Consider the following 17,632-nt stretch of genomic DNA (forward strand, 5'->3'; position numbering starts at 1 on the left):
CACATGATTGTCTCAACCATATATATGGTTACAGTAAACATATATATGTTTGTGGCAACCATATTTATGATGAATAATTTTATCATAATATGTTGTTCTCAGATTATGATAAGCCTTAAGCCGAGAGCACCATAATATGATAAGTCCTTCATCATAAACATATATATGTTTACTGTAACCATATATATGGTTGAGACAATCATGTGAATCGTAAATTAACCATATTATGGTTACCACAATCATGCAAATGGTTACTGTGACTATAATATAGTTAAAAAACTTGTAACAATATTGAAATGGTTACAGTAACCATGCCCAACTATATTTTTTCTCTGCGTGCTGATACCAAAGATGTAAATAAAGCTATTTACGTTTAATTACATACCATGGGTCTCACATTTTCTTAAAAAATCCATTTAAGATCCGAATGAGCTGAAATTTATAATATAAATATAAATACTCCATGAGAAGATCTACAAAAACACGCAAATTGACCCCTAAAGAGAGGAGCAGAGGGTTAAAATTCAATAATATAACTCTGACAATAAGAATTATTGCAGACATTAATTTACAAAATTTTTTCATTTAGTATAATGCTCCCTTCGACGAAAAAATTAAAGCTGGACTAAATTTATTCTACAAAAATGTTCTACTCAACATGCCCTTTCAGAATTATAGGGTCGCTATTCTGTTTCAATCAAAAAGTCCCAATTTGTTGGACAGTGTAATTAATAACAAATTAATCTTCACACATGTTACAGTACATACAAATACAAAAAAAAACAGTTTAAATCATGCCCAGATATCTAGAAAATTATGTACGCCCATGAATTGATCTTCATCTTCAAAAAGCAGCTTAAAAATATTTAAATTAAGAAAAAAAAATGTTTTGTTTTAAACAAAATTTAAATGATGCATTTTATGCAATATGTTAATTAAGATGTTTAAAATCATTCGAAGAATTTTAGTATAAATAACAATATGACAAACACGAAACAATATCACAATTTGTTTAACAATCAAACAATCAACAACTAGTCAAAATGGTAAGTTTTTGGGTATTCTTAAAGAAACTCACAATGAACACAATGTAACAATACAAATTGATCATGATAATCTAAACAAACGTCTTTTTGTTTGTATTTATAGAAATTCATCGTTCTTGGTTTGGCTTTGGTAGCCTGTGTTATGGCTGATGTCTCTGAGTTGGGTTATGATTATCATGCTCCTGCTCCCGTAGAGCACCATCATGAACATAATTTTGTTCCTGAGGCACCCAAGAACTCTTATATCCCACCAGCTGCTCATGTTCCAGCTCCCGAATATCACCCTGCTCCTGCCCCCGCCCCCGTTCCAGAATACCATCCCGCTCCAGTTGCTCCCCAAAACTCTTACATTCCCCCAGCTGCTCCAGCTCCTGTACCAGAATATCACCCAGCCCCTGCCCCCGCTCCAGTTGCTCCCCAAAACACTTACATTCCCCCAGCTGCCCCAGCCCCTGTTCCAGAATATCACCCAGCACCTGCTCCCGCACCAGTTGCTCCCCAAAACACTTACATTCCCCCCGCAGCTCCAGCACCAGTTGAACAAACTGCTGAACTCGCTGATGATGGTTACCGTTACAAGACTGTCCGTCGTGTGGTCTATCGTTACCGTTACTAAGTTGTGTTGATTTAAAAAATGACTGTTAAATTTTACTTGTTATTAATTCCTAATTAATTTTTTAAATTCAAAATACAAAATAAAATATAAGTACTTAAGTATAATGAATATTTTTTATGTTTTATTTAAACTTTTGGCTTTTAAAAATCGAATAATCAATTTAGAAGTTTTGCCTTTGAAACATATTTTATGACTAAATGTTTTGCCCTAGAAATTCTTTACAAATTCAAGGTTATAAAGCATATCTCCTTTAGACGGGTCATTAAATGAAAAAGAATACATAAAACAAATTCAAAACAACTTTTTTGTAATTCCCCTTACTTAATGTTATTGAAAGTTTTAGCATATAAAAAAGGTCTCTCCCTTTATTTATTAGATTTACATAAATTGTACGTCATTTTAGTATTCAAAGCTTAAATGATTATGCTAAAAATATGTTTAAATTAATTTCATATTTATTTAAAACAAATAAAATAAACAAATAAACAAGATTGTGTGTAATATATGAAATTATTAGTAGAATATGTCCATCTTCTTTTTTTATGGGTTCATAACACCCTCATCTAAAGAACTAATTGGGTTTCTTTTTAAATATGTTTTTTATACAAAATTAAACAGTAATAAATTTATGCAAACAAATATTTAGAACAAGTTTTTTATATGGAATCTTTTGTATGCCCTTCAACTTAATGTAAGAGCTATAATAGTTTTATCAGGTTGTTTGCTACAAATTGAGTTATTTATGTAGATATTTTCTTAAGTTATATTTTGTTCAGAATATTCCCTAAGACATTCCACAGTGGGGCAGAATCAACATATTTTGGAAATAACACTAGCATTTCTAACTGGCTTGCTGATTCGAGTTTAATTTTTGACGAAGAATTTTTCAATGGTTGTGGTTTCAGAGCGAGTGAAAAAATATAATTTTAAATTTTTTTATTTATCCCTTTTTCACATTTTCCTTTGTTTGTTTTCTCTTTGCATAATTTGTGTATTAGGACTTTTAGAATTTAGCATGGCAGAATCAACCAGGTACAATTATTAGGGAGAGTTGTCAATATTTACTCCTACAACGTCAAATAAAGCATTTACTCTCATCACTTTTTATTTGGCTTTCGCGATGTTTTGCACGTTATATTAAAACAAACACATACATATTTATTTGGAAAAATTATAATTTGAATTAAATATTTCACGAAAAAAAGTAAATATGTATGTTAGGGTGGCCCTTAATAAACGAAAGTTGGATTATGGCCATTCTCACCCCCCAGTTTGCTGAACATTAGTAAAAAAATCATCCAGAAAAAATTTTAAGTAAATCGGTTGGGGTTAAGACGTGCCGCAAGCCCTCTGAAGTTTTCAGATGCGTTTACAAGGGGAAAAAATGCATTTTTTTCAGTTTTTGTAAAAATGTTGCCATTAAAAAATTACTTTTGCAATTTAATATAAAAGAATTGAAATGTGTACGTAATTGTCGTTCTAATGAGACATAAAAAACTGAAATTGGTAAAAAAATGTTAAAGTTATTAAAAATTCGACAGGCCATTAACGTGTCTCAGGTAACTAGAACAAGAAATGTACGAACAAAATTAACATATTTTGGTAAATATTAAAATAAAAGCTCATTTTTACTTAAAATGTATCCAGATTTACTTGTATATGAGTTTTTGTCTTCGTAGGATACCGTTAACCTATTCGCAGGTATGACCAAAAAAATTAAATTTTTTTAACGGCAGTTTCAAAACTCCATTTTCAAATTTTTAAAAATGTTGTTAAACAAATTTCAGATTTTTTTGATCATCTCATTGGGATTTATTGAGATTATAATAGGGAATAAAAATGTGAAAAAATTATGAAAATATCTGTTATAGTTTTTCCGTACGTTCGGTTTAAATTTTGAAATTTTCGAGAAAAATCAATTATTTGGCAATTTTTTGGCGAATGAGCTCTATTTACTTACTGAGTGTATTTACTGAGTATGAGTATATTTAGAATTATCTGGACTATAATATTCTGAATAAGTTTTGCTTAAAATTCATAAGAGTAAGGAAATAGAGCTCATTCGCCAAATAATTGGTTTTTCTCGAAAATTTCAAAATTTAAATCGCACGTACGGAAAAACTATAACAGATATTTTCATAATTTTTTCACATTTTTATTCCCTATTATAATCTCAATAAATCCCAATGAGATGATCAAAAAAATCTGAAATTTGTTTAACAAAATTTTTAAAAATTTGAAAATGGAGTCACGTACGATATTAAATTTTATTTATTATAAAATCATCCAAAGATTGTTTTTATTTAAATATGATGGATGATTGTAACGGAAAAATATTTCGTTTAGTGTAAGAAATTAATTCGAAAATTTTCGCATATTTCTACATGTACCACAATATGACTTCCGTTTTATGTCACGTACGATATACCCTTATTTCGCTCGATGTTTTCGACAATGATGTTTGGAGAGAACTTTTTATTATTTTAAAATATAAAATAGAGGGTACTCTGAATGGAACATGAAGACCAAATTATTTTTCAGATACTCTTATTTTTACAAAATCTATTCCACTCTATAGGCGTACAAATGTCACGTACGATGATATGGAATTGCTTCCTCCAATAGAATACATCTGGTGGGTAAAATAACTACTTTCTAAAGTGCAATACAAAATAATCGTTTCAAGTGACTACAATCTAGATTACTTAGTGACATTTAAGTGATCATTGACTTCAGGCTAGATTACCTGGAGAGTATAAAGCAACCAATTGATATTCCTCTGCACTACATGTCAATTGACCCAAAATATACAAATTGAAGTCAGCTTAGTAACCAGACATTAGTAACATTTACTGTCTCTAAGGAATACATTGACTACTTGTGAAACTGCTGGGTTATTACAAGTTTGTCTACAAATGTATATACACTCACCTTAAAGTATACCGATCGACTAGGAATCACTTTCTGAGTCGATTAAAAGATACCCGTCTGTCTGGCTGTCCATGTAAACCTTTTGCGATGAGTAAAGGTCGCAATTTTGAATATATTTCGATAAAATTTGGTACATATAATTTTTTCGACCCAAGGATGTAGTCTATTGAAAATGACTGTAATCGGTTTATTATTTCACCACCTCGGTTTTTTATATTCCTCCCAAAATTGAACTTTATCGATCATAAATGTTTAATTTATATAGATATCTACACAGATTTTGCTCCAAATAAGTTTTATATATACGGAATTCATGAACAAATATTATTATGATCGGTATATAATTGGTCATAGCTCTCATATAAAACCCGCTTCCGAAAATCACTTTATTGTGCAGAAATCTCCTAAAAATGTTGGTATACACATACAATTTAACATAAATAACTTTCATATAGATATAAATCACACGACCTAATTTCTTGGTGATCGGTCCATAATTGGTCATAGCTCCCATATAAGGCCCATTTCGAAAATCACTCACGAATATAAATTATTGAAATTTTAAAAGAAAAAAATGTTTTTGCTCATTTACATTATATGGTCGGCCTTGACCGACCATACTTTCTTAGTTGTTTTTAGTACATTACAATGAAAGCTTGAGACGGATACGACTATATTTTTTGACGAAAGAGCAGAGAAAAGATTTTTACAGTGGGTAGATATGACAACTGTACATCGATTTCTTGCAAAAAGTGAAAATTTAAAAAAATTTGAGTTGACTCAGTTTAGAGCAACCATTGCGATATATTAATTGAAAGCTCTATATATTTCCCTTCATATATATTTAAGAATTTGAAATCTATTAGGAAATAACTGCGTTAGGATTTGTTAAGTGATCGAAGCTTCAAAAAATACATTTATATTATAACTATAATTCGAAATTTTGGGGACGCTTTCGAATATTACGATAGCGACCTTTTAAGCGATATTAAGCGTTTAGAAAACATATCTATCGTTGACGGTAGTTATCCTTGTAAAGAAGTCAGTAAAGTGGTGGTTTCGGTTCCTGAAAAGTAACTTTAAACATTTTAAAGAATTTACTACTAAAATGTTTATCTAATAAATATTATTTTAGAAGAGTACACAAAATTCGTCCCCTGATCAATGAACTTCAGAGATTCTGGTTTCTTTTACATAACAAGTTTTAAAATGACTATCTATTGTGTTGAAACTTTTAATTAGTTGGATAAATTATGCAAAAGTTCTAAAATTAAAATAAACAAAAAAAAAACTTGATCTCATCAACACTTATAAATTATGGAAATGGTGTGTGCATTGTAGGCACACATTAAAAATTGGTTCTAAAATATCTAAACCAGAGAACTACTAAACGCATTAACGAATTAATGATTACAGATAATTAATGATGGTTAAAATATACAAATTAAAATTAAGCAAATAAAATTTGAAATTTTGTGTATGTATTATTGAAATCTGTTGTTTTAGTCAGCATCATCAGTATGTTTTTAAAAACAAGATTATGTAAAAAAATTTATTGTTTTTTAATTTAGTCTCAGCGATTAGTTTTTTTCTTCTTCATTTTAAAACTTTTCTGTATTTATTGAAGAAACCGGATAATAAATATTATTGTGGCAAAATAGAAACATATGTTTTTCTGAAATATACGATTTCAAAAATCTTCACTAGCACACACACGCACCCAGACACAAATTAAGAAAATAAAGAGAGTGAGTGAGAGACAAGAGATGCTAAAGAACTTCCGTTAATTTAGTTATAAAGATTTCAAATTTTTTAAACCATACAAAGAATTTTAGTATAAATAACAATATTGAAAACTCAAATCGATATCACATTTTGTTGAACAATCAAACAATCAACAACTAATCAAAATGGTAAGTTTGTGTTTGTATTCAACCATACAAATTGATGGTGATATACATCAGTGATCTGGAATAATCTAATCAAATGTTCTTTATTTTGCTTTATAGAAATTCATCGTTCTTAGTTTGGCTTTGGTAGCCTGCGTTATGGCTGATGTCTCTGAGTTGGGTTATAACTATCCTGCTCCCGCTCCCGTAGAACACCATCATGAACACCATGAAGCTGTTGCTGCTGTTCCTGTAGCACCCAAGAACACCTACATTCCCCCAGCTGTTCATGCTCCAGCTCCAGCCCCAGTTCACCATGCTGCCCCTGCTCCCGCTCCAGTTCACCATGCTGCCCCTGCTCCCGCTCCAGTATACCACGCTCCTGCTCCAGTATACCACGCACCTGCTCCCGCACCAGTTGCTCCCCAAAACACTTACATTCCTCCCGTAGTACATGCCCCAGCACCTGCCCCAGTTCACCATGCCGCCCCTGCTCCCGCTCCAGTTCACCATGCTGCCCCTGCTCCCGCTCCAGTATACCACGCCCCTGCTCCAGTATACCACGCACCTGCTCCAGCACCAGTTGCTCCCCAAAACACTTACATTCCTCCCGCAGTACATGCCCCAGCTCCCGCTCCAGTTCACCACCATGAAGCCGCCCCAGCTCCCGTCCATGTACAAGCCCCCGCCCCAGTTGCTCCCCAAAACACTTACATTCCCCCAGCAGCCCCAGCTCCAGTTGTACCCTCTGCTGAACTCGCTGAAGATGGTTACCGTTACAAGACCGTCCGTCGTGTCGTCTACCGTCACCGTTTCTAAACTGTTCTTTTGAAAAGAACTGTTACCATTGATTTGTTATAAATTCAAGAAAAAAAAAACAAAATATAGTATTTAAATAATAAAAAAAAAATAATAATAACGAATTTATTATGTTTTATTTGAAACCAGAGGACTTTTTCAATAGAGCCGCTATAGAAGAACATGATGACACTCTCTGACTTTCTCATATATTTATTCCCGTATTCAGACCTTAATAACAGTAACAAAATTATAAAAAACAAGTAAGAGAGCTATATTCGGCTGTGCCGAATCTTATATACCCTTCACCAAATTATACTTTAAAATAAATTTTTTTAAATATTTTTAGGTAAACAAAATTTAATTTTTTTTTTGAATTGTTTTTAAATTTTTTTTTTTTAAATTGTTTTTTAATTTTTTTTAAAAAGTTTTTTCCAAATTTTTTTAAATTTTTTTTTTTTGGAAAAAAAATGTATAACAAAAAAAATTTTTGATGAAAAAAAAATTGACACATTGTAGGTCCAACTTACTATAGCCTTATCTACATCGTTGCAATGGATTTTGAAATATCTATCATTAGATATCCATATTGTCTATATTAATGACTTAGTAATCCAGATATATGTAGGTCAAAAATAGGTCAAAAATCGAGGTTGTCCCGGTTTTTTGCTCATATCTCCGATATTTATGGACCGATTTAGCTGATTTTAAATAGCAAACTTCTCGAAAGCATGTCTGACAGAATTATTGAAGATTTGGATCCCGAAGATATCTGGGGTCTTCAGAAAATTGATTTCAACAGACGGACAGATAGACAAACAAACAAACAAACAAACAAACAAACAAACAAACAAACAAACAAACAAACAAACAAACAAACAAACAAACAAACAAACAAACAAACAAACAAACAAACAAACAAACAAACAAACAAACAAACAAACAAACAAACAAACAAACAAACAAACAAACAAACAAACAAACAAACATACGGTCGTGGCTTAATCGGCTCCGCTATCTATAAGGATCCAGAATATATATACTTTATAGGGTCAAAAATGAAAAATGTAGAAATTACAAACGGTATGACAAACTTATATATACCCTTCTCACGAAGGTGAAGGGTATAAAAACCAAATTCATACAAAAAAAAGTTTGTTATAATTTTGTCATTGTCATAAAGTTACTAGTCAAATATAGTAGTATGAAAATCAGTAAGTTTTTAAGAGCTGAAATACTAACTATTTCGATATTTGTACAATTTATAACTACATATTGGCAACCTGCTGACATTTGACCTACTGTATCTGGTTTTTAATATAATAAAATCAGACATACATAGATCATCAAGGCATATAAACGATTTAGCAAGAACGTAAAATTTTCTACTGGGTTTAGTATTCAATTAAATTGAATAAAAATAAAACTAAAATAGCGAAATGTTTCTAAACAAGCTTTTATTAAACTTTGGAAATTTATTCAAAAAAAAAATTTAATATAATTGAATTAACATTTTGCCATAAATTATTATTAATTCAGATTTGCAAACATTTATAAAGAACATTCGCATTATGTTTAGTCTGGCAAATATGATTTTTAACAACTTTTCAGGAGAGCCAAAAAAAACAGTTTTTATATGAAAGACATTTCCCGTTTCGGTTACTATTTCAATTCGGGAAAATCGGTCTATATGTCTTAAAAATGCGGGATTTTTTTAAATTTTTGCTTTTATTTTGAATGTCATCTTTCTGGCATCATATGGATTTCGACCCAAAAGAACTGCTTTTCAGGCCAAGAATGAATCAAGCCAATTTCTGATACTCTGTTCCAAAGTGAAGTGTATCCCAGAGAGAACGTTCTGCAACGATCGAAATTGATAGTAGTCGGACGGGGCAAGGTCTAGACTTCCCAACCACTTCATTATATATAGTTTTTAACAGATATTGCAACATGTGGCCATTTGTTGTCATAATGAAATATTACGGTTTCATGACTGGCAGCATATTCTGTTTATTTTCGGCCAATGTTCGCTTCAAATGAATCAGTTCCATGTGATGGTCTGGCCAGATTTCAGCAGCTCATAATAGATAGAACAATTTTGCTCACATAAAATACAGAGAATAAGCTTAGCACCATGGCTTTAGTGCAGGCGCGGATCCAAAGGGGGTGAAAAGGGAAATTTACCTCCCCAAAACCGAAAAGTTTTCATATAAAAAAAGGAATAAAAAGAAAAATGTAGAACAAATTTTAATTTTAACACATCCAACACAACACAACCCCCCCCAACACAAATTCCCGAATGGCTGACCTGGATCCGCGCCTGCTTTAGTGTCGATCCGGTCGAGCTTCACGTACGATCTCTAATGCTTCGGTTTATCGTAATCGAAAATGATATCGTAGTGCAAACATTCTTTTATAGCGTTCAAACATAATTTCGGACATCCAAAATCGACTTTCAAGGTCTCTCGGCTACAATTCGTATGGCACCTAATTTCTCTGCTTTTGGATGAATCCTGCAGCACGCAAACATTTTGAAATTGCCGCTTGAACCAAACTCTCTTGTTCGTTGACACCGATCGAGCACATTCATCATAAGCTTTGGTGAGAAATCGGTGTGCTTCAGCGGCACATTTTAATTTTTTCAAATTAACAAAGTAATGCAAAACTTCCCGCATACGACGCTCTTTTGGCACAAAAAGAATAAAACAAATTTAGTTGTTTTCACTATAATGTTCAATAACTAAGTGAGAATAAATGACAAATAAGTACCCTTCAAATTTACATATAAATTATTTAAAACATAAACCGCGTTTAAAAGATACGCCATCTATTGTAAATCGCATTAAGATAACCCGAAGCGTAAGAGATCATATGTGCAGCATGGCCAACTAGAATCGACATCAAAGTCAAATATCAATGGCGTTAAGGCAATTCTCTGTATTTGGTGGGACCAAAAGGCTCCTATATATTATGAGCTGCTTTGGTACAATTGTACTTTTTTTTGGTACAATTTGATCTTAAAAAGTACAATGGTACACCAATGACTCATTTCGTATAATTTGAAAATTTGTTTCACAGTTAATATATTAAAAACTGTTTATGAATTTATGTTCTCTATCAATTATACCAATATATTAACACTAAAATTTATAAAATTATACTTATTATGAGTTTTTGAAATAAAGAAGAAATAGCGGCATTTGACTAGTCTTGTCACACTCGTAATTTTAAGCGCTTTTCAAACCAAAAATTATATAAACAAATTTAAGCCATTATTATTGCCATTATTTTCTGTTGTTCTTAATGACAGAATTTTTCTACTGTGGCTAAAAAATGTTAGATGGGTGCTTCACGATGCTTCATTATCAACAGCATATCGGTTGCTAGAACCAAAAGAATGAATGGATGTAATGGAATCGATACAAATTTATTCATTACAACTGTTTATTTGTTCATTGTAACTTTAAAAAATTCTCACTGGAATTTAAAAAAAAAAATATTTTCGGGAAAAAAATTTTCGTGGAGGAACCCTAGTTTTGGTACAATTACAGTCGAAAAAGTACAATTTCTGATGCCGATTGCTACAATTTTTAAATTCCATTTGCCATCCCTGATTCTAACTTCTCTTCAGGTTTGAAAACGATTTGAGTTGAGAAAATGTCATTTGTCAAATGTGTCTTCCCAAATAAACCTCAAATTCAATTTGAAACTCAAATCTCTGTTTAATTTGAAAATAAATTTTGACATCCTTTTTTTCAAATACATATTGAGCTTGACTTCAAACTTGTCTTCAAGTTTGAAAACGATTTGGGAACAACAGTTAATATAAATGTAATTAAGAAAACATAATTTTTTAAAAATTTTCTTATGCATTTAAACATATATTAAGGTTTGAGAATAATTTTAAAATAATTGTAAAACATTTTGTCTCAATAAACCTCAAATATAATTTGAAACTCAAACCTATATCCATGACACAATAATATAAGGTGCACTTAGTAGAAAATAAATTCTCAATTATACAATTCTTGTAACGTCAAATAAAAGAAAATATGAAAATAATTCAAAATCAAAGTTTGACGAAAACTCTCCCTAGTGATTCTACCTTATACAATTATTGTATTATGCCTATATCTAGGTATGAATTAGATTTGAGAATCAGGTTTGATATCAAATGCTAAAGCTAAAAGCGAAATAGCTTTTAGATGTCTTTAAACTGAGTTTTTAACATTTTTACTCTAAGATTAGAATTCTGTTACAATGTTTCCAATTTTTTCTCTTAATTTGAATAATTTTATTAACATTTGTTTATAAATCAAATTCTTTACAAAAACAGAATAGACAAATTGTTTTGTGAGTTTTACGCCTAATTTAATTAATTATCAATTTTACACAATTATTTTTTTTTCCTAATCAGTGTGTTAACAATCTTTTGAAAAATTAAAAAACAATAATAACTACTTACAAAAAAAAAAATAGAAACTTAATAAATTTGCTACCAACTTCTATACAACACTCGACAAGACGATTAGAATACAATGGCAATATGAAAAGATTATCTTTAAATTACGATAACAACGGATATACAGAACATTGAATTAATTCGGTATGTGTTTTAAGATACAAATCAAATGTGGCGCTTTTTATTGTCTTCGTTGCTACTAATATTTCATCTATTGTAATTCAAAGCACATTGATCATCATCTTAGTAGTCGTTATTTATCATTCTTAAATTTCAAATTCATATTTTACAAGAATTTCCCCTTTTAATTGTTACGCTATCAGCAGCCGCTTAAGATCCATTTATAATCAGTTTTTTTAAACTTTATAGTGGTTTTTTGTTTTTCTTTATAACAAAAAGAAGCAAACATTTGTGTTTGATTTAAACCGAAAAAGTATTTATTAAAGCCGGAGATTGCACAAGGAAACAAGATATTTAACAAGCAATTATTGTTTTTGAATATCTTTACACCTAGAGCTAGTAAAACAGGGTTATATTTCTATAATTCTTAATTGGACATTTGCAGAGAGGAACTTGTTTGGTTAAAGTTGAAAGCGGAAAGGCAAATTACACATTTTAATAAAATTTTATTTACATTACTTCACTTCAAATTATTCTCAAATGAATTACTCATAAAAAGATATAAAATTTTAAAATTTTGTGCGAAATGGTCAATAATTGATTTTAGCATCCATATGAGTTCTATATAGGAAAATTAGTTTAATAAACATAAAAATTTTATAAATTTTCTTATCACAACAAACTTAAACCCTGATAATTTTCATATAGTCACCTTAAATGCAAAACAACGTATCATGAAAAATTCGAGATTTATGTTATTATTGTTTACGATTCACTACATCATATTACATACATGTGGACAACATTTTAAGCTTTTATTATAAAAAATAACCAAGTTATAACCAAAATTGAAAACAACGTATCATCCAGTGCACAGTGGTTTAGAAACATTTTTTTTTGGAAATAATTCGGTATCTTGGGAACTATTGGAGATATTGTTACGAAATTTCATATGGTTTGAGCTGAGGTGTTTTCGAGATGATTTATGTTTGTTTAGCTTCCTAGTGGTAATGGGGGCAAGGACGTAGCCCCTCAAAGTTGGTCACCTCAGGTCTCAAATTTTTTACAAAAATCAAAAATCCATTTATGATCCGAATGAGCTGAAATTTTGAATATAAATAATCCTTGAGAAGGTCTACAAAAATACCCTCACAAGTGTAGGTTATCTCTATTAGTTGAAGAGATATTCAGGTTTATTGATTTATTTTTATTTTTTTACTTTTGCTCGATCTTTTTATGTTTTTTTAGATATGGCGGGCCTACGCAGGGTAGAAATTTATTTTTAAAATATCAGCTACATTGACGATTAAATTCTAAATAAAATAAAAAAACCTTGCTAACAGTTATCTTTCCCTATAAAATGTTATACCCATCCAAAGTTGGAACTTGTAAAAAGGGCCGTATTTTTTACGTTTTTCCCAAAAAAGACCATATATTATTTCTTTTGTAGAAAAAAATTTCTTCGGGACTATATAGAATTTTTATATGATCCGGAAATATAACTTAATGCAAAAGCGTGTAAAGAAAAATTTGGCTCTCTTAAGCGGACATACCACTCCCTAGTTCTATCCAAACTTGGCCAATTTAAAAAAAAAATTCGGTTTGAGTAAAAAATTCCAAAAAGGCAAAGCACCGATCCACAAAAAAACTCCATATTTGTATCATCCCATATGTTTCTTAAACGCCTACTAAGTATTTTTACGATCACACGGTAAATAACGTCACAGTAGGTACTTTTTTAAAAAAAATTATTTTTTGGAACACATTTTCCTCGTTTTAGGAATTTCGGTATATGAAAATAAAAAATTTCAAAATTTCTAATTCCATTGATTTAAGGACATTTGTGTCTATATTGGTTCCAAATTTTGTTATAATATTTTTAATTTGTAAAATTTTACATTAATTCAAATTTTATATTTTTATTCGTGGAAAATCACCATATGATTTTTTTTTTAGTTTTTAAGGTAAATGAAGTCCCAAAATTTTATAAAATTATTTCATTTTACTAAAATATCAATCCTCAAGTCATAATGTTTTCAACAATATCAAATACTTATATCAAAAGACTTTATTTACTCCTCAGAAGTTCCACAAACCAGTTTGTACGTTTTTTCATGTAATGCGTGTCGAGATGACCAAATTTGAGGGGCTACGTACTGGCCCCCTTTAGCGCTAGGAAGCTGAACAAACGTAAATCGAAAACACCTTATCTCAAACCATGTGAAATTTCGTAACAATATCTCCAATAGTTCCAAAGATACCGAATTATTTCCAAAAAAAAGTTTTTAAACCACGATTTTCTTAAACAATATAACGTTTGCATTTTGAGTAATTAATTTATAAATAGTATTTTACCTTACCTTATTTTACCTTCATACAAATTTATATTGATGATACGTTATTTAGAAAACAATAATTAAAAATAACATAAAAATAGCATAAAGTGTGCTTTGAAAAATTTAGTTTTTTATTAAATAAATGTATTTCTAGTTTCCTTGTAATTCAGATTTGAAAATTTTGTTTCAATACCTCAAGTAGTTTTCATTTTATATCGTTTTTTGCTTCTCCTTTAAACTTATGAAACATGATGTTACGTTATTTTGCATTTTAGGTGATGATATACAGAAATCATACTACCGAATTGGTTATAGCTCCAAATCTTATAACACGCACAAATATCTTAGAGATATTGATATCATATTCAAAAAATTTAATTTTGTGATGATCGATCAAACACTTTAATGTGATGGAATCTTTTAAAATTTATAGTAATGACAGGTTGCAAAAATCAAAAATATCACATGCCCCTAAAAAATATTAAATAAACCCATTTTACAGGAAAATGTCCAATGATTTCAAATATGCTACTCATATTTCAATCAGATTGGTTCAGCAGATATAGCCCTTAAAAATTGACTGATTTTCAGTTTTCAAAAAAAACAAAAATACCATTTTTAGCTAATTTGGTCCGCTTTCAGATACAGTATCTCGAAAACTAGGTAACGGATCATCATTATTTTTGATTCTATTGATCGACCTATTTATTAAGAAAAAAATAAAGAAAATTGTAATGTTTGCTTTGTATTTGTCCAGGTAAATCGATATTTACCACTTATCCATTTTTCCATATTTATCAACTTTGATGGAAAACAAAAAAAAACTATCAAATTCTATATTTGCCATATTTTCAAAATAAGTTCTCTGATTATTCCATTACCTAATGCAAACATTTCCAGCTGCCCATCCTTGTCCCATTTTTTGCTAGAGGTAAAATTTTTTAAAAAGACATGGCTCCAAAAATTTGTTACATGCATTTTTGGGCAACTTAAGACATATTACTGTGAAAACCCGGCGATATCATTTTTTTGGGATTTTAAGACGAGTTTTTGAAAAACATCAAAAAACACATTTTTTTTTTTTTCGATTTTATACTCTTTTTTGTTATTTTTAAGGCACCAAACTAATTTTTATATATTTTATTCCGTATCAAATAGCTCATTTCTAAAGAAATTGTCACATTAAAGGCGATGGTGATATCAGTTTCTCAAAAATTAATTTGCAACTCCTTCTTTTTAAGCGTACAATTTTACTTTGGATAGGATATATTTAAAAAATTTACTAAAAAACCTTAAAAATTAAGAAAAAACAAAAAACTGCTATCGTTTTTAGCGTCTAATTTCACCTTGGAAAGGTAATATTTAAAAAGAAATTAAATAAGCCGATTTTTTATTACATATAGTGTTTGGGGTCCCTTAAAATTATTGCCGGGAATTCCCGGGAAATTTAAACTTTTCCTAGGAAAAGCGGGAAATTTGAAATTAATTAAAATTACTTTAATACATTTAAATATAACATCTCTGTTTGATGAATGGCTTGTTCCAAATATTAGTGGATGTTTTAAACCCCATTAAGGATACAGTAGAAGTATTAAGCCGACATGAATACTCTTTAGCTGTTATCTAAAAATTCTACGAAAGTTAATATACTTATGTAAATTTCCTATCAACTTCACAACATAATTTGGTAATGTATTAGCAGACATCACTCCTTTTTAGAAACATTTTATGTTTACAAGATTATATCAATAAATATTTTGAACTTTTTAACTATTATCCCAGTTTTTTTTAATAATATTTTATTCTGATTTGAAAATTGTTTACGCTAAGAGTTGCATTTCTAATATTGATTTGAGTTGTATTTATAGTAGAGATGCATTTTTTGCACCATAACCGTTAAATTTAAATAAATTAAATTGTAAAAATACAAGTCTAAAAGTATTGAGTAACTACTTTTGAGTATTGAGTACTCAAACAATATGGCAAATACTCGATATACGATACCCACTACTCAATACTTTTACAGCAATATTCAGCAATTCTCCAAAAATTGCGTATCTAAGTACCAAAAACTATAAAAATAAAAAAATAAATCTGCAAAAAGTGTTAAAATTAATGAATTTTAAGTATATTAGGACTAGAACATTCAACTAAAATTACTTTATATAAATATTGACTTACTTCAATAGATTATTCATAAAATATATATGAAAAATTTTTACTCAAAAAAGCTGAACTTTAAAGGCGAATAACTTTAAAACACGAGCTAACTTTTAAAAACCCTTTGGGGGTTTTGGTATACTAATTATCTACTTTCATTTCCCGTTGGTCTCATTCGGGAAAGATTTTCTTGTTGCACAGTGTAATAAGCTAAATTATAATACAAAAAGAAAATGGTCATACATACGCATATTTCACCGCAATGTTCCCTCATCAGTTCAAAGCGATGATGATGATGTTTCCGAAATACAAATGGAGGAAAATTTTAAAAACGAATTAGATTATTCAATCAATATTGAAAAAGAAAATCCTAAACATTTAAAATCAGCAATCGGAGAAAAAATTTAGATTGTCTTAATAATGCTTTATTAACGATAAAGCCACCACCTGTTTAAAGCGAAAGAGTTTTCTTGGTGTCTGGAAACTTTGCCACTAAAACAAAAAATCATCAAATGACTTACTGAATACATTTTGAAAACTCAATTTTTTTAAGAAAAAATAGTTCTATGACGAACATATAACATTATTTCTATTCACAATGTAGAGTATATTCTCTAGCAAAGTAGCAAAAGAGCGGTTCAATTTTATTTTAAAATATATTTTAAAATATAACAGAAAAATTAAAAGAAAGAAGCTAAAAACTACATTACAAATGCAATTAACATATTGATCGACAGCGAATTTGTAATGTACTGTTTTTCATTTTTTTTAAATAAAATTACACAATTTTGTGAAATAATTTTTCTTTTTTACTTATTTTTCTAGTTGAAAAAAATTCCCTGGAAATGAAATTTTTCATTCCCGTTTCCCGGGAAATAAAATTATCCGGGAAACCCCAAACTCTAATTTAATACTAAAATAACCTTAAAAATAAAAGTTGAGAAGGAGTAAACAAATTTGGGCGCCTCCAAAATGATTTTTTTGATATGTCGTAGTGGAAAATTTTTTCCTCATGCCAAAAGCTATCGAAAAATCGATGGCACAATATCGATTGCTAAATCTACCCACCCTAATATATACCCTTACAACTCATGGTGAATGTTATAAAAATTCAAATTATTTATCGGCTGTACCTACATTAAATGTCTAAAAAATGTTTGCCTATATCTCGGATACTAAGTTCTGTATATAAACAATATATTAACATATACTTATCCCAAAGGTCTTTCTATCGATGTATAATGGAAAAAATATACTTATGTTAAGCCGACTTC

The 17,632-nt window shown here is 29.8% G+C and overlaps 2 protein-coding genes across 2 annotated transcripts in view; one reads left to right on the forward strand and one right to left on the reverse strand.

The window, feature by feature from the left end:
- Positions 1-17,632, reverse strand: part of Cpr73D (Cuticular protein 73D) — a 40,666-nt gene that overhangs the window by 14,658 nt on the left and 8,376 nt on the right. The window lies entirely within an intron of this gene.
- LOC135953705 (skin secretory protein xP2-like) lies at positions 297-7,405 on the forward strand. The gene is made up of 4 exons (XM_065503683.1): positions 297-353; positions 1,150-1,654; positions 6,301-6,341; positions 6,603-7,405. Exons 1-4 carry the CDS (start codon positions 297-299, stop codon positions 7,299-7,301), a joined length of 1,302 nt encoding a protein of 433 aa, XP_065359755.1. The 3' UTR covers positions 7,302-7,405.

The sequence above is a fragment of the Calliphora vicina genome, chromosome 3 (assembly GCF_958450345.1).
Source record: "Calliphora vicina chromosome 3, idCalVici1.1, whole genome shotgun sequence".
Classification (NCBI taxonomy): domain Eukaryota; kingdom Metazoa; phylum Arthropoda; class Insecta; order Diptera; family Calliphoridae; genus Calliphora; species Calliphora vicina.